Source organism: Populus alba, chromosome 13, assembly GCF_005239225.2.
Source record: "Populus alba chromosome 13, ASM523922v2, whole genome shotgun sequence".
NCBI lineage: Eukaryota > Viridiplantae > Streptophyta > Magnoliopsida > Malpighiales > Salicaceae > Populus > Populus alba.
In genome coordinates, this window is record NC_133296.1 from 13,890,010 (window position 1) to 13,908,611 (window position 18,602).

The window sequence follows — 18,602 nt, forward strand, 5'->3', positions numbered from 1 at the left end:
TAATTGTACCAGTAAAATTTGGTAAATACCCATTATATTTTCTTAATAAATTTACATATTTTTTTTTATAACTATATGGAAAAAATATTCTCAACATGAAAGGCAATCAAAGATTTTTTTCTTGCTCAACCCTCGCAAACTTGTTACCTTTTTTCTTATTAGCTATTTATTTATATTAAAGTTCACTAGAAATAATATTTTATTTTTTCTATTTTCTACAAAGTTTTTCAACAAAGTTGAAGGTTAGAGCCTCTCAATTATGTGATCATCACTCAAGGACAAACTGCACACAAATTTTTTGGAATATAGCCATAGGTAAGTTACCGCTTTGGAAATACTTTTCCCACTTTTAATTTAAAGATTTCTTTGCATTTTGCCTTCCACAAGAAAAGCGTTTTAAAAATATGAATCTGCTATTTCAGAATTCCTTGGCGATCTTCAGCAAATCATAAAAGCCTCTTAGCAGGTTACTTAGCATTACCAAGTTAAATCTGATGGACAAGAAATTCATGATAATAAATTAAATTAAATTGAACATACAGTGCTATTGTCTTGCTACCACAACTTGTAATCACTTGGTAGAATTCTTCACAAAGACACAACCTTGTATCACAACTCACATTTTAGTTCACGATTCATCGTTTGGAGACAACTTATGAGAGTAACAAAAGATATACAACAATTTAACAAAAAGAACCAGCCAGCAAATAATTTTTTTTTATTAGTTAGTGTTTTAAGCCCAAATTTGATTCTTAGGGTTTTAGTATTTATATGTAATTTTCTTGACATTACGATTTGATTTCAATGAATTGAATAAAAATTGTAAAAATACTGACTTTTCTAAACCCCATTCTTTTCTTCCTTGGCTTTTTCTTCTTAGCTTCTTCTTTCTTTCTTGTTACACTTTAAATTTTCTTTTGTCCAGCATCATTTTCCTAGAATGAACATCACTCAAAACATCGAAGGAGATCCCATGCTGTTAAATTGTCGATCTATGATACCAATGTTTCAAGAAACTAAGCTGGCTGGTCAATCACCAGTAATCCCGACATGAACATTTTCCATCCTCAAAGTGATGAAACCTGTTTGAATCACGTAACACTATTGAACGATCAACAACCTTTGATATATATTTAAAAGCAGAGTGACAGTCACCACAAACTCTGAGGTTCTTCATTATCCTAATAGGCAATCCTGAGTTGCGAGTGAGAACAAAAGCAACTGCAAGTTTCTCACTGTGATAGCTCAGGAGTTCTTCCTTATTCTCTGGTTCAAGATCATACAGTGCGAATTTTATCTGGGGCACATATCCTGCATCCCTTATTTTTTTGTCAAGTTCCTTGAGTTTTGCATAGATTAAACCTTTTTCTGGATGTGAGTTATCACCAGCCACAAAAACATGGACACCATCCTTCATGGTTACCCAACTACATCCAGCTTCCTTCTTCACCGCCGCCTCTCTCATTGCTCTCCTAGTCCTCGCCATGTCCTCCCACTTCCCTCCTGAAGCATACATGTTGGAAAGAAGCACATAATTCACAGCATTTTGAGGGTCCATATTGAACAGCATTTCAGCAGCCCTCCTACCTAATTCTGTCTTTCGACCATTTCCTCGACAGCAAGCGCCTAAAACTGTTCTCCAAATAAGAATATTAGGCTTAATTGGCATCTTATTAATGAAGTTCTCTATCTTATCTAATTCACCGGCCCGTCCAAGAAGATCAACCATACATGAATAATGCTCTACACGAGGAACCAATCCATACACTTCAGTCATGGATTTAAAATATTCAAACCCTTCATCAACTAAACCAATGTGGCTACAAGCGGACAACACCCCGACAAAGGTAATGTGATCAGGTAATTGATCACTGAGCTTCATTCGTGTAAAAAGCCTCAAAGCATTGTCTCCATGCCCATGGCGTGCATAGCCTGATATCATTGAGTTCCAAGAATACAAATTCCTCACAGGCATCAAATTAAAAAATCTTGATGCATAATCTATTCTTCCACATTTTGAGTACATATCAACAAGTGCGCTCCCAATTACAACATCAGATTCTAAACAAGCTCTTATTGCACAGGCATGTACTTCCATTCCACGCTCTAGTGTGGCAACAGTGGCACAAGCACTAAGAACAGTGGCAAAAGTGAAACAGTCCAATCGCTGACCCCTCTGCATCATTAACCAGACCAAATCCATGGCCTTGCACAGTAGTTCGTTATGTATATATCCAGAAATCATTGAATTCCAACTAACCTCATCTCTTCTTTCAGACATTCTAGAAAAGATTTCCTCACAGTTTTCCATCTCTCCAGACTTTCCATAGCACGCCAGAAGAGCATTCTCAATGGCATTATCATCCTTAACATTGTATTTCAGTATTAGAGCATGTATCTGGTGGCTCAGTTTAGTTGTTGAGAGAGATGAAACTGTAGCAAGTAAGTTAATGAAGGTTACCCTATTAGGACTCCATCCAGCTCGCATCATTTCCAAGAAAACTTCTACAGCTTCAGAAACCGATGCCCCTGAATCAGCTAATGCCCCAATCACAGTGTTCCATGATACTTGATCACGCTCCAGCATCCAGGAGAAAACTTTCTGGCATTCAGCTAGACGTCCAGTTTCAGCATACAATGCAAGAAGGGTATTTGAAACTGAAACGTCCAAATCAAGTCCTAACTTGATACCTTCCCCGTGTGTTTGTTGTCCCAGCAAAATGCAATCCAAGCTTGCGCATGAACTCAAAGCACTTATCAAAGCGAAATTGGAAGGCATCAAACCAGTTTTCCTCATTGAATTGTAGCTCTTGACTGCATCTTCAAAACACTTGTTCTGGTCAAAACCAGTAATCATGGAATTCCATGAGACTGAATCCTTATCAACCATGAGCCCAAATACTGATCTTGCATGATCAATATCACCACATTTAGCATACATATTAATAAGCCCATTTCCAACAGCAACCTTGGCATCATTTAACCCAGTTCGGATTGCATGTCCATGAACCTCTCTACCCTTTCTTCTCCCTTCATCCAGGAGAGCAAATTCAGCACAAGCACTTAACAGAATCACATATGAATCAAGATTAATATCAACCAAGTGTCTTGTCTCCTTGAATACTTCAACAGCTTCCTCTCCACATTTTTGTCTGACCAAACCAACCATTAAGCCATTCATTGAGACAGCATTCCTTGCAGTCATCTGCTCAAAAATTTTCCTAGCATAATCAAACGATCCAAGCCTTGAAAACCCACCAACCAAAGCACTCCCCACATAGAGATTTGCCAGTAATCCAGATTTTTTAATTCTCGCAAGTATCTGCTCCAGCAAAGACAGACCAGAATCGATGGAAGAACAAGCAGCAGTTATTAAACTTCCAAATGTATATTCATTAGGTTTCAGACTTAAACCTGAATCTGCCAATTGCATGCTTGAGAATAGTTCAAAACAAGAAGCTGCATCTCCTCTTTGTGAGTAAACTGATACGATTGAATTCCAAGATATAGAATTCCTAATCTCTATCTCATCAAAAACACTACGAGCATAGTCAATATATCCCAGATACTTCCCGTACATGGATATCAGTACATTACACAATGACGCATCGTTTGCATAAGGTGACTTCATTATCAATCCATGAATTTGCATCCCAAGTTGAAGCCCACATAACATAGACTCCTGGCAAGCTCGAATAGCACTACCAAAAGCAAAACGATTGGGCAAAAAACCCTCAAAAATCATCTCTTTTAAAACTCCACATGCATCCTCAGGCATCCCATTCTGAGTATACCCAGAAATCAAACAAGCCCACGTAACACCATTTCTATCCGGCATTTCATCAAACAACTTTCGTGCCGAAACCCAATCACCAGTTCTAACATACACATTAATAACGGTGTTGCATAAGAACAAATCAGAATCAAACCCATGTTTAAGAACATTTAAATGAAACAAATTTGCATCCTTCGGACAGCACGAGTGCTTATAACAAGAAACTAAATGTTCAATCAAATCATCGAAAGAACCCAAATTCGAGACTTTTGGGAAAATGGGTACTGTTTTCAGGTGAGAATGAGATGATCTTTTGTAGTGATTGACTAAGTCATTCAATGGGATTAGAGAAGGAGATTGCTTGAGTGGTGAAATGAAGTTTTGGGGTTTAGAGAGAAGAGAAGGTAGGTTTTTGTTGTTGTGCAGTGGTTTTGGTGGAGGAGGGGAGGCAGTAGTGGAAAAAGTGACGGAAGGGTTTGAATTGTTAAGTAAGAACGGCTTCTTGTGGATGGATTTCAAGAAGCAACGAAACATAGGCGTGATTTGGAGGGATCAAGTTCTGACAGAGAGCAAGAAAGGCTGGAATTTGACAAAGATAGTGAAGGGAAAGAAAGAAGGTAAGGGGAAGGTGAGGGCTTTTCTTGGTTTTTAGGAAGGGGTGTGAAGAGCATCTCCCGAGGCAAAGGTAATTCTAAGGTTCCGAGAAAAAAAAAATCTGAAAGTTTTTTTTTTTTTTTTTTTAAATATATTAAAATAAAATTTTTTTTTTTTTTAATATCAAAACATAAAAATAAATTTAAAATAAAAAAAAATATTTATTTTATAACACACAGTTTGGAACGTAATTTCCAAACAATATTTTTATTTATTTTTGTGATCAAAATATATTTTTTAAAAAATTAAATTAATTTTTTATATTTTTAGATTATTTTAATGTGTTGATATAAAATATAAATATCATAATTTTTTTCTTTAAATCTTGGTTTGTGTATTATCTTTGTCAATTACTTTATTATTTAATTAAAATAAAATAATTTATTTAAGCTATTTAAATCTATAACTCAAGTAATAATTTTTTTTTTAAATATTTATATCATTTAAACATTATTTTTTATAAAAAAAAATAATACAACCCAATATATCACAAGTTCATCTAGTAATATTTCATGAGAGATCACATTTGAGGCTTGAATTTGTTTTTTTTTTTTTAATTCTCAATCTAGTCCATCTATACATGAATAGTTATTTTTTAAATTAACTTGCCAATCCAATATAAGTTTAGGTCTATTTGTTTTTAAGGATGAAATAACAAAGAAATAAATTCAACTAAAAAAGTACATTTTTTTTTAAATTTATGATAGATAGTATAGTAGTGAACAATAAAAGTGCATTTTCTTTTAATTTATGGTTATAATTGTAATAATGAAGTATAAATAACATTGTAAAGACATTTGGTAGCGCCAAACTGAAGGTGCATTCGATGGGCGCGTCATTCTATCTTGGAGAGGATGCCGATACCTTTTAAATATCATCACAAAAGATGGCATTTACTAACTAGATGACCCCTCATGTGCCAACAAATATTTTTTTAAAAATATTAAATATTTATTAAAATACAAAAATACCTAAGTTAACTTGACATTTAAAAAAAAAAACCAAGATGAAAAAACCAAAACACACCTGGAAAGATAATTTTGAATCAAGGATAATTAAGGTAATTTAACTTTAAATAAAGAATTAAATTGACATCAAATCATGGTAAAAAAACCATTTCGCTTTTAAGCCAAGGGCAAAATTGTCACCATTTAAAATAATAGTGTTCAATTGACATATGCTTAAAAAAAATATTTTTAAACCATGTGGCGTAGGTTAACTTAACAAGATTCAAAGACAGCTTATCTGAACGACCAATAAAACATAATTTAATTTAAAATAAATATTCAAGATAATTTTTATATATAAATATTAAGACAATAACATATTCAGATCGATTCAGATCAACCTATCAATTTATATGCTGGGTCAATGATGTTATGATAACATTATAAAAATAAATTAAAACAAATTATAAAGTTTAATTTTTAATAAATTCATGAAATTTAAAACAAAAATCAAGGAAATCACGACTTTCCTCTGTCAAAACTAAAGGATACAGTACCTGAATAGCCAATTAGCCGCCAAATTCAACAAAAACGAATCCAAGTACTAGCGAATAGTTTGAAAGATAGTGTATCCATCGCAAAGGTAATTAACTAATCAGTTTGCTAGCATCATTTTACAGTAGACAACCCAGATGTAAGAACTTGGACTCATTTTCTTCGGCTATGGAAATAAAAGTACAACATGTAAAAACATGTTATCACTGATTCAACTACACATGCTAAAACATACCACCAATCATTTTATCAAAAACACAAATGTACTGCACATGGGGTTGTGGCCCAGTGGTGGAAAGGAACTTGTTCCTCACTTCACTGCATATGGGTTCGAATTTCTTCATCGCATGCTTGTCACCCCGCAGTGCCTTTCATACTCACTGAGGGACTTGCAAGATGTTCAGCGGGCCCCAAGGGGATTAGTTGTGATATGTGCAAGCTGACCCGGACACCCCGGGTTATAAAAAAAAAAACACAAATGTACCTTATTGTTTGGAGCAAACAGACAATGCTACCGCAAATGTGTTGATGCTAGGTCTTTTTAATGCCCGTAGATGTGCCTTCATGAGCGCTTTTATGGATATGCAAGACATCCTACTTCTTAGTCTTACCTCTTCCTTTCACAAGAGCTGTCTTAACTCTTCCTTTTCGTGTAAAAGCAAACTCTCCAAATTTATGACCAACCTTCCCTTCAGTGATCTTAACACGAACAAAAGTTTTTCCATTGTAAATTCGTACATAATTATTAATGTATTCCGGTAAAATAGTTGATCTGCGTGTCCAGATTTTTCTGTTTGAAAGACTCTCTTTCTTTTGCTTCAGGCGAAACAAGCACGCATCAATAAAAGGCACTCCAGATGCAAAACCTAAAACACAAATAACAAAATCAATAGCAAAGCACAAATGCATAACACACATCAACATGTAACATTCAAAACAACAACCATTCATCGCTACCTCGAATAAAAAGGTTTGTCGATGGCATGCAGCGAATTGAGTTCAGCATAGGACCCATTGGAACTTGCCCATTTTGGTATATGCTCTGCCTCACCAAGCTCCCAAATTTGTTACAAAATGCCATTTTAATTATAGACTGCCAAAAAAAAAAAAAAAAACCCACCACATTTTGTGGACATCAACAGCATCCAGCCAAAATAACTTGAAAATATATAATACCAATATGCAATCTAGAAAGAAGGAATCTAGAGCAACTTTCAAAATGAAATCCAAAATCAAACAAAGGGATCATTTTTCCAATGCCTAATTCATTATGATATCCAATAGCAACACTAGCACTTGAAAAACTCAAAACTTGAAAGACAAGCACAACACAAATTATTAAAAAACATGGATTCAATCTATAATAGATTATTCAACACCCACACTCAGACAACCGCCCAAGTAATGATATATAGAGAGAAGCATTTAAAGGGTATTGTTTATAATCTACAAATCAACAACTAGCATTCAAAACTAGATGTAATACTAGACCACTTGAACTTTATACAGAAACCATAATATGAGACATAAACATCATAAAAGAGAACAACTTTAAGATGATTTAGTGTTTAACAAAACAGAGTAACTACAGTACCTCTGACGAAGAAATGAAAATAGTTCCTAGATGAGATACAGTAAATCAAGGGTCTTTAAACACGCGCAAATAACTCACACCACGCGCCACCAATTCAAACTCTACCGAGGGGTGAAGAGAACATTAAGAAGAGAGAAGAGAAGAGAAGAGAAGCAGGGGGCATATGACATCAAAACAAACTATTGTTTGCAGGAAAAAAGTGAATTCAAAATGAATAAAGTGAATTCCGGGAAAGTATTTTCCGAGGTTTGATCTGGAAAACACTTTCCAGTGTTTGGTTGTGTTATGGAAAATGAACTGGAAAATAATTTATTACAAGTTTATCTAATATATATAAAATATTTAATCACTTACAATTGTCATAACCCAATTTTTGACTTTTTTTATTTTTATTATTTAAAAAAAAAAAGATGATGAAAAATAAAAATAAAATAAATTGATTGGAAGTTTAAAGATTTAATTAAACTCTTGACTAGTTTAATTAATTAAATCAAGGGTTTAATTGGAGAATTGATTTAATTAAATTTTAGATTATTTTAATTAATGAAATCAAGAGTTTAATTGAAGAATTAATGAGTTTGAGGACTTAATTAAACTTTGATTTAATCAAAAACCCAGGACTTAAATAAAATAAACCAAGAGAACCGCTTCGTTTTCATTTTCAAGAGCAGCAGACCACAACTTTACAGTAGCAGTGACTTATAATTCGCTTGCTACTGTAGCAAGTGAATAATAATTCGCTTGCTACTGTAGCAAGTGCACTGGGCAGGCGTGCGCTACGCACGCCAAAAGAAAAGTGTTTTCCTTTCTTTAACAGAAGGAAAACACTTTCCTTTCTCAAAGCAGTGATTTTATGTTGACCGGAATTAAGTTTCCGTTGACTTACTGTTTCATATTGTTACCAAACATGGGAAAGTAAGGAAAACGAATTCCAGGAATTCGTTTTCCTTGAAACAAACAGAGCATTAAAACGATTCCAGAGAATAACTAAATCAAATGGACTTGGTATTTATTTAGGCCTTATGGGCCAGTGGAGCCCAATACATATTCAATTGGACTGCGCTTAAATTATTTTGTGGTTACTGTGATAATAATCCACTAGTTGAAGTCTATCAAAAATAGGGAAAGGAGCAGAAGATTAGTCTTAAGTAGCTTAAGACTCATCTTCTAGTCCTTTCCCTGTTTTGTTGTTTCATAAATCCTTGTTCTCGACTAAGAGCATCCAAAAATCCATCTTACAAGGACATTTGTTAGGAATATTTCCACATAAAGAAGGTAAAAAGTTGTTTTGATAATCTATAACCTAGCATCATTTTTAATAAGTAAGATAGTGATATTATATTCAAGTAACAATTAGGTGAACATACATTTAATACAGTGTTGTTTAAATGCTTCAAATCATATTATTGTACACAAGCAAGCTACATTTGAAACTTTTTAAAAATGTCTGTTGCATGTGATGAACTAGAATAAAGTGACATCACTGCCACAGCTAAAGATCACTGCCATCTCATGAATTGGATTTGAACCAATCAAGTTACTTGCCCTTTAGTGGATCATGAGAGATTGTTCATGTTGGCATATGAAAGCATCAGCCTCCAGAAAAAGAAAAAGAAAAAGAAAAAAGAACACAGATATCAGCGTAGCTTGGCCAAGCTATACGGTTGTACCAGGAAAATGACTTTGTATTATTAGCATGTAAATGTCAAAAACATGGAAAAGAAACTTCTACTGGAACAAAAATGCACACCATTCCAGAACAATTTTGAACGCAGGCACTTCACCTAAGAGACTTGAGTTCTTTTGAAGCAGGATGAAGTATTTTTTGGCATAATTTACATAGCATTTCAAGATAATAAAGCAGTGACATGAAAGACAATCCAAAAAATCACAACATTAGTTTTACAAGTAGTGAGTTACTGAGATCCTTTCAATTTCACAAAAGTTATGCCCTTTCTAATTCTTCACAATATTAGTCCATTGATGCCAACTAATTATGCAATGATTTCATTTACAAGAAGACAAAATACAAGACTCGACTTGGACAGGTTCAAGGCTGACAATTCATTCATAGAACCTAAGATATTCAATTGCCCCCCAGCCTTAAAGGCCTCATATCCTCACTATTTCTGTTGCAATAGGGCCTGGTAGCAAGAACAGAGACAGAATACAAGACAAGACTTGCTAACGCTGTTGTGTTTTTTATGCCTAGCTGTTACACGTACAGATCACCACCATTGTTGTCTGGTTCAAGTTTCATTTTCATGTTATCCCCGATGGTTTCAGGTCCATAACCATGGGTTGAACCTGGGATTTCTATCAAACCCATTTAATTTGCTAATACAGAAGGGAATTTTGTTCGATCAAATTTGATATTATCAGTACTATTCAAACGATAATTAAAGGGTCATGCTTGCAGTCATTGCTAACAGAGAAGGAGAATGAGGTAATGTTATAAGTTATAACAAGAAGTTTATGAAAACTAACCTGATTGATGCCAAAACAGAGATGAGAGACCACAGAAGAAGGAAAGAGGCAGATCGTAGAAGAAGTAAAGAAAAAAAAATAGGTGTTTTGAGAGAGAGAGAGGAACTGTGGAACAGTGAAATCATGTGTTGGTGCTAGGTTTTACCGATTTGAACGAATTGGACTGATTTTGTGTGAGTTTGAGAGATTTTACTGGTTTTCGAGTTTTTAACTTGATTTCACATGTTCTATCCATTTTGAATGTTATCAAAAACACTTTTGTATGATTTTACGAGTTAAAACATGTTTTTGAACAACATTGAATATTAACAAACATAGTTTTTAACTTGACCTTGGTTCAAGGCTCGAGTTCCGGGTTTTGACTGGGTAGCTCGGATTGTCCGGGTTAATTTTTTTTTCAAAAAATTAAAATGACATTGTTTTAGTAAAAAAAAAAAAAATTAAAGGTTGCAATCGGTTTTTGACCGGGTCTTGCCGGGTCACATCGAGTTTTTTCTTTTCCTATTTTATCTTCAACCTGACCCGGTAGTTTCATCTCCAAAGCCGTACCAAGGATTTCAAAATTATGATATCAAGTATGGTTTTAAAACCTGATGAGATCTAATAGGTTGATCTAATAAAAAATTTAGGCTTCGCTTAATAAAACTTAACCAAAACATGTTGATTTTTTTTATATATAAATAATGTTATTTTATTTTTTTTTATAAAAAATTTAGATTAATCTAAATTAATCCGAGTTTACAATTAAATTTTCTAACCTAAAACTTACATTGGGTTAACCCCAATATGGAATATTGCTAGCAAGCACCGATTTTAGAATCGGAACTATAATTTCAAGTAGTTGGTCCGTTGGATAAGGAAGTTTATTTTATTTCTTGACATTTTAAGTTTAAATCCTTAAGATTAGTATCCGCATTAAATTATTAAGTTTTTTCGACTAACATGTGGTGCGTTTTTTTAAATCATTTAAAAAGGGGCGTGTCTTTAAAATCACCTTCAAGAAAATTTAGTGTTAATTCACCTATAAAATAATTGATCCGATAACATCTTTTTTTTTCTTTTTTTTTTTATCTCTAATAGAAAATTTAGTATTATGGAACAAAATCTTGCTTGACAAATCCTTCTTTGATTTTTTTTTTTTTCATTAAGTGGTAAGGATTTCATCGAATTAATTTGTGCCTTAGTTAAGACTAATCCCCTTCTCAAATCATTTTAGAAATACATTCTCGTATTAATTTTGTATATACTAGATTTTTTACCCTTACTATGCTGTTCGTTTGTACTTAATTCTATTTAATAAAAAAAAATTCAAGCATTACTATCATTTTTCTATTAGAAGATTTTTTTTTAAAATCATGTGATGGTGACCCGATCAACTTAACGAGTTAAGAAATAACCCAAATAACAAGTAAAAACATTGTTTGACTCACAAAAAATTTATGACAATCTTTTTTATATATAAATATTTAAACGATAACATATTGAATTGACTCGAGTTAATCCGTCAAATCTATGACCTAGGTCATGAGGTCATGATAACTTTGTTAAAAAAAATTGAGAAAAATTATACAGTTCAATTTCTAATCATCCCAATGTTGAGGGATAAAATTGAAAAACAAATTCAATTAAAAAAATGACTTCAGTTAACCCGAATTAATTTGCCAAACCCACGACCCGGGTCATGAGACTAGAATAACCTCATAGAAAGTAAATTGAAGCAAATTGTAAAATCTAATTCCCAATCAACTTGATATTGAATGATCAAACTGAAAAGAATCAATTAAAAAAATAAAAAAGCAATTCGAGTCAATATGCTAAACTTATAGAATATAAACAAAAAATAATAATTATAGACAACCTGAGTAAGGCTGCTAAACTTGCAACTTGGATAATGAGACACAGATAACCATATATAAAACAAATAAAAAACATTATGAAGCCTATCTCCTAATAAAATCATTGTTGAATGATGAAATTAAAAAAAAATCAATTTAAAAACATGACATAATAAAATGATACGAGTCTATCAGGGTTAACTCTTAAAACCGGTGATCTGAGTCATTAGACCAAAATAACATCATAGAAAACAAACCAAAAAAACGATGATTAAATTGCGAAAATTACCAATTAAAAAAAGAAAAAGAAAACTCGATTTAATCGGGCTATCCCGCTAAACACGCGAGATGAGTAATGAGACTATGATAATCACATAGAAAGCAAACAATAATAAATCATGAAGTCCAATTTTCAATAAATAAAATGTTGAAAGATGAAAATAGGAAAAGAAACATGGATTTGTTCTTTTAAAAAAAAAACCAAAGGAAAAAAATTTATTGCAATGAATTGCGGGATAAAAAAATAACATGAATCAATAAAAGTTAATCTGCCAAATCGATGACCAGGTCACGAGATCGAGATAATCTCATAGGAAGTAAACCAAAAAAATAACTCGAGTCAAACTAGATTAACTTGCCAAACTCACTACTCGAGTCTTGAGACTGATATATCTCCATAGAAAGCAAATTGAAATAAATTATGAAGCCTAATTTCTCAAAAACCCATTTCTAAAGGATGAGATTGACAAAAATTCAATTGAAAATAGGATATAATAAAACAACCTGAGTCTACCGGGTTAACTTACAAAACCAAAGACTTAGACAATGAGACTAGAATAACCTCATAAAAAGCAAACAAAAATAAATAATGAAGTATAATTCTTAATCAACTCAATATTAAAGGATGAAATTAAAAAAAAATACCATTTAAAAAGAAAGAAAAAAAACTCAAGTCAACTATGTTAACCTGCTAAACTCATAACAGGGGTTATGAGATTGAGATATTCATAAGTAAACCGAAACAAATTATGAAGCTCAATCTTTAATAAATTAAATATTAAATAATAAAATTAATATATATATATATATATATAAGAAAAAATATTATTACAATAAATAGTATTTTTGTAAGGGATACTCAATAAAAAACATTGCCTCTTTTAGTTTTTGTCAAGGCACGTGCGGGCAATATTTGATTGGTATAAGATGTTGGATATTTTTAATAACATTTCCTGGATTTTGTGCAGAGTGATCAAAATGAAATTTCAGTCACTACAACGCCCAAAAAGGTGTTCTCTTAGCGTGACAAAAGAAGATAACACTGCAACAGAGGTCACATTTCCTTAGCTTTTGAATATTTTGCTAACATATACTTCAGGAGGGAAGTGGGAGGACATGGCGAGTATTAGGAGAGCAATGAGAGAGGCGCAGTGGCGGTGAAGAAGGCAGCTGGATGTATAGTTGGGTAACCATGAAGGATGGCGTCCATGTTTTTGTGGCTGGTGATAACTCACATCCAGAAAAAAGGTTTAATCCATGCAAAACTCGCACTGTAAGATCTTGTACCAGAGAACAAGGAAGAACTCCTGAGCTATCACAGGAGAAACTTGCAGTTGTTTTTGTTCTCACTCGCAATTCAGGATTGCCTATCAGGATAATGAAGAACCTCAGAGTTTATGTGATTCAAACAGGTTTCATCACTTTGAGGATGGTAAGTGTTCATGTTAGAATTACTGGTGATTGGCCAGCCAGCTTAGTTTCTAGAAACATTGGTATCATAGATCGATAATTTAACAGCATGGGATCTCCTTCGATGTTTTTAGTGATATAATTCATGCTGGGAAAATAACGCTGGACAGAAGAAGATTTGAAACGTACCAAAAAAGAAATAAGAAGCAAGGAAGGAAAAGCCAAAGAAAAAGAATGACTTGTGTGTTGAGAAAATTGTAAAGTCAAGAAAATTACATATAATTACTAAAATCCTAATCAGAATTATATTTGAGCTTAAAACCCACTAACTAATAAAAGCTTTTTATTTGCAGGCTGCTTCTTTATGTTAGATTATTGTACGATGACTCGTGAACTAATTAACATGTGAGATGTGATATAAGGTCGTGTCTTTGTGAAGAATTCTACCGAGTCACTGCAAGTTGTGGTAGCAAGACAATACCGCACAAATGGAGGGCTAGTTATAAGATCCAGAGAGATCCACAAATATTTTCAGTGACTATATAGAAAAACAACTATATATAATTCAGTAAGAAAAATAAATCATACATGAACTACCAGAAAATTCATGATTAATAGCAATAAAAAGGTCAACAAAAAATATTTTATTATAATCCTGAGAGATATAACTTAACTGGTTAGCCTTTAGGTTTGTTTCTTAGAGATCATAAGTTCAAATCCTACAAATATTAGGATTATTGGAGACTGATATGGTCGTTAATTTCAGAATCCGTGAGATTATTTGAGATGCATGCGCAAACTGGCTTGAATATCGATGTTAATAATATATATATATATATATATATATATATATATATATATATATATATATATATATATTATTTTGCTACTTTTCAATATCAATTACAACGGAAAAATTTTGTTGGTAATTACCAATGAAATTTGTGATGAAATTTTTTTATTGTATAAAATTATATTCATAAAATTTCATTATTTTTTATTTGTTGTTGCCATTATATTCATAAAACATAAGTTCATGATCATATAACAATGAAGTCCAAATCAACATCCAAAAAACAATTTAATAAAAGTCTAGATAGAATTATGTAAAAATAATTATATTTCGATTTGGTAGATTTTATTTGAGAGCTTAAGAGTAGAATTTTAGTAGAAAAAAAAATTATACATTGATAGCATTTTTAAAATCATTACAATAATAGAATTTTTTTTTTTTGAATTGATTATGTAAGAAGACTCAATTTCTATAGTTGTAATTAAAATTAATACTTCACAATCACTAACTGCTTGAAACAATTCCATTTTTCTAGCATTTCCCCTTCAATCAATCATTCAAGCAAACGCTAATCTCTCAGGGCAAAGATTTTCCAAAAACTTAATTCACATGAAACTAGTCGATATAAAATATTTTATAATCATCTTTTAATTTTAATTTATTTGTTAATAAATATTTTCAACTCATAAAATTTATAATATATTTTATAATAATAATCCACTCATATTATTATTAAATAATTTTAATCATCCTTATTATAATAACCACCACTTTATCACTATCAATATCAATATTTCCAATACCTCTTTATTAACTCCATACCATCATCACTTTACTCCATCATCATTCTTATAGTTACCACAACAACAATTTCATTATTACTGCACATCATCATTATTTTACTACAACAATAGTATTAGGGGTGATTATTTTCGATTTGGTTAGGTTTTTATATAAAAAAAAAAACTAAACCAATTTTTTTAAAAAAATCAAAACCGGTTCAAACAAGTTTGGCTCGGTTGTTTCGATTTGAACTCGGTTCGATTCGGTTTTTTTGGTTACTTTTTTTTTTGTTTTCTCAGTTTTTTAATTCTTTTCCCACCCCTATCAAGTATTATATATTTTTTTTATGAAAAAAATTTTACATGCAAATATTTCTTATTCAAGAAACATTTTATGAAAAATAATAGCACCTTGCTATCAAGCAATTTTCCTATTTTTTTAATTGCAATTTCATAGTATATCTCATTCAAACATTGAATCATGTTGATCAGGAACTCAAAATCCTCCTATAAATACAGATGCACATCTCTCAATATGAGAAAGGAAGAACAAATATAAACCTTAAAAAATAATTCGATGACAACATATATAACATATATTTGTAACTTATATTCATCATTTGTTAATTTATCAATATGATGTGTAATAATTAATCCAGGATTTTATGGATTAAATTGACTAACAAAAATAATTTAAGTTGTTTAATTTAAAATAATCATATTATTCGATTGGATTATTGAATCGAATTCAAATTTTACACATGAATTTCTAATATAAAACTAAATTTATAGTAGATAATAGGATTCCTTTATTAATTTCATATTTTAGCTTTATTATTTTTTCTATTGGTTGTTTCCTAGTTTTTTATGGATATTTAAGGAATTTAAAACTATTTTTTAAGATCTTTTACAACTTTTTGTTAAACTCAAATCCATAGCTTAATTTCTTTACGTCACAATGAAAGGAAGTTTAGCTTTTTTCATACCAGTGTATTGTTAACAATGATATATCCATGGAGACCAGCAGCTGGTGAATGGTCAAAGTCAAACAACATAAATATTAGACTTATTCAACATTATAAATAAATGAACAATTACTAAGATTTAATATAAGTATAATCACATAGGATAAAGTGAGTATAATTTGGTTAAATAAATGTACATAACTTGCTAAGTAAACAGTCTAGAATTTTTAAAATTAGTATTTCAAATAATTTCTTGAGAATACATTTTTTATTCCCCGCATCAATGGAATGTAAAGAAGCACTTGAGCATAAAATATCATCAAACATAAAATTACTTTCTAAAAATTCAAAATGTAATTTTATAGATTAAAACACTACTGTGATTTCAAACAGATAAAAAACTAGTTGTAAGATACACAGAGATTCATGAATATTTTCAATAACTATATAAAAAACAACTAAGAAAAAAAAAATATATATATATATATATATATATATAATTCAGTAAAAAAAAAATCATACACTACAAAAAATTGATAATTAATGCAATGGAAATATCAGCGAAAATTATTTCGTTGTTACTTTTCTATATTAATAGCAACATAAAATTTCTATTGGTGATTACAAATGAAAATTATGATGAAATTTGTTGTTGCATAATTAAAATTATATTCATAAAATTTCATTATCTTTGATTTCTTGTTTCCATTATATTCATAAAACATAAGTTCATGATCATATAACAATGAAGTCCAAACATCCAAAAAAAAAAGAGGGCATGTTATTTGATTTCTTGTTTGAATTGATCATATAAGAAGACTCAATTTATATAGTTGTAATTAAAATTAATACTCACACAATCACTAACTGCTAAAATCCCGTTTTTTCTAGTATTTCCCCTTCAGTTAATCATTCAAGCAACTGCTAATCTCTTAGGGCAAACAAACTTGAAGATTTTCCAAGAACTTGAATTTTTTTTTTCAGAAAAACAAAAATGTAAGAATGGAGTGTGTGTGTGTATCAGCAAATTATCTGAAAATGCTTTCTCAAAGGCCAAAATCTCTGAAATTTCTAGTTTTCAAAAGAATTGGAAAGCTACATAAAATGATTATTCGAATGTTCTTGATTCTAGAACACAAAATGTCAATGATAAGCTGAAAAAACAGCCAAAACTTATTGCTTGCGCACTGACTTCTTCTCTCTTTCAATCTTCTTATAGAATTAAGGAGCATATAATACTGTATTTATGCCAATTATTAGTTTTCCATTGCATTCGAACACCATTTTAACAAACATATCAGTCTTATAAGAATGGAGTATATATATATATTGCTCTAAAGAAATTCAAAAGAAAGGGGAAAACAAGATCAGATTGAAGGGAAAACCATGCAACAAGGCACAAGCAGTCTTTGTTATACAGGATATTTCCATACATATGTGAGCTTGTTCGTATAATATCTATATAGCTCACATAATTCAAGAAATTAAACTTAGATTCTAAACTCTAGTACCTAATTTACCATTATTCTATGCTAAGTTTCGTACTCTAGTCCTGTAAGGAGTTCCCCAGTGATCCCAGGATGAATCTCGAAGTCCCATAGCTCTAAATCCAACTCCATTTCACTCGTGGATCCATTAATGAGCATGTTCAGTCTCTCGGTTACTTTTGCAGCTCCAAAACCATTATCAGATTCCTTCATCTGCACAAAAGAAATTCAAATTTATCATTGAATTGTTCAAGAGAACATGTCGAGGATGTATTAGGAATGAATCAGCATGATTGATCAAAGTATATATAATCATTACCTGTGCGTGAAGTACTTGGAAAATGGAATCTCCAAGAACTTGAAAATTAGCATTAACAACCTCTACACCTTCTTCATGGAGAATGCGAATAATCTCATAAAATAAGAACTGATTATCTGGCCCACTTGTCAAAACTATCTCTAGAGCTGAACCCAATTCTTGGATTTTTAGCTGAGGTGATTTTGGAGTAGCGATTGGTATAGGATCATAAGTGCACGTATATGATCTTTTTCTGCTGCTTGTTAAACCTTCTTTCTTCTCCCTGGCTTTCTTCAACTTCTCCTCTAGACTCTTTATATGGCTTATTGCTTCATCTATCTGATCGGGCAGTGGCTGTGGTTCCTGCATATATCCAAAACAAATGTAAGAACTTCAATCCTTAATTTGCCAACTCAAGCAACAGCAGCTTGGCGGCCTCGCCATGAGAGGTGAAAGCTAGCATGCAATAATACAAGTAGACATGTCTATGGAGATGGTGAGAGAAAGCACCTTGAAGTTCTGATTAGGGAGGAGAGAATTGAGCTTGGAGTAAAGTGTTTTCATTTGATTTCTCCTGTTTTTCTCGATGACCTTTCTCTCTGTTTTTGTAGAAGAAACATTACTGCTACTCTCCATGATTACTGTACCTCCAAAGCTCTCAACCATGGCTCCCATGAGAAGCCTCAGAGCAGATGTGAAGATGGCTGATCCTTTTTCTTGACAGCTCTTTATATACACCAT

General features: G+C 31.8%; 2 protein-coding genes across 2 annotated transcripts; both read right to left on the reverse strand.

Moving 5' to 3' along the window:
• Positions 1–497: 497 nt before the first annotated feature.
• LOC118050370 (putative pentatricopeptide repeat-containing protein At5g09950) lies at positions 498–4,432 on the reverse strand. Its single transcript, XM_035060709.2, has one exon. It carries the CDS (start codon positions 4,307–4,309, stop codon positions 1,034–1,036), a length of 3,276 nt encoding a protein of 1,091 aa, XP_034916600.1. The 5' UTR covers positions 4,310–4,432; the 3' UTR covers positions 498–1,033.
• A 13,016-nt stretch (positions 4,433–17,448) lies between these two features.
• On the reverse strand, positions 17,449–18,602 carry LOC118050418 (transcription factor bHLH162). The gene is made up of 3 exons (XM_035060769.2): positions 18,372–18,602; positions 17,883–18,224; positions 17,449–17,776 (listed from the first exon to the last, which is right to left on the reverse strand). The coding sequence occupies exons 1-3, from the start codon at positions 18,600–18,602 to the stop codon at positions 17,609–17,611; spliced, it is 741 nt and encodes a 246-aa protein (XP_034916660.1). The 3' UTR covers positions 17,449–17,608.

Excerpts from the sequence above, each read along its gene's own strand:
- LOC118050418 (XM_035060769.2), bottom strand. The coding sequence starts at position 18,602 with ATGGTGTATATAAAGAGCTGTCAAGAAAAAGGATCAGCCATCTTCACA. Across the intron at positions 18,225-18,371 it reads TCCCTAATCAGAACTTCAAG|GAACCACAGCCACTGCCCGA; the intron begins GTGCTTTCTCTC and ends GGATATATGCAG. Across the intron at positions 17,777-17,882 it reads TCCAAGTACTTCACGCACAG|ATGAAGGAATCTGATAATGG; the intron begins GTAATGATTATA and ends TCTTTTGTGCAG.
- LOC118050370 (XM_035060709.2), bottom strand. The coding sequence starts at position 4,309 with ATGTTTCGTTGCTTCTTGAAATCCATCCACAAGAAGCCGTTCTTACTT.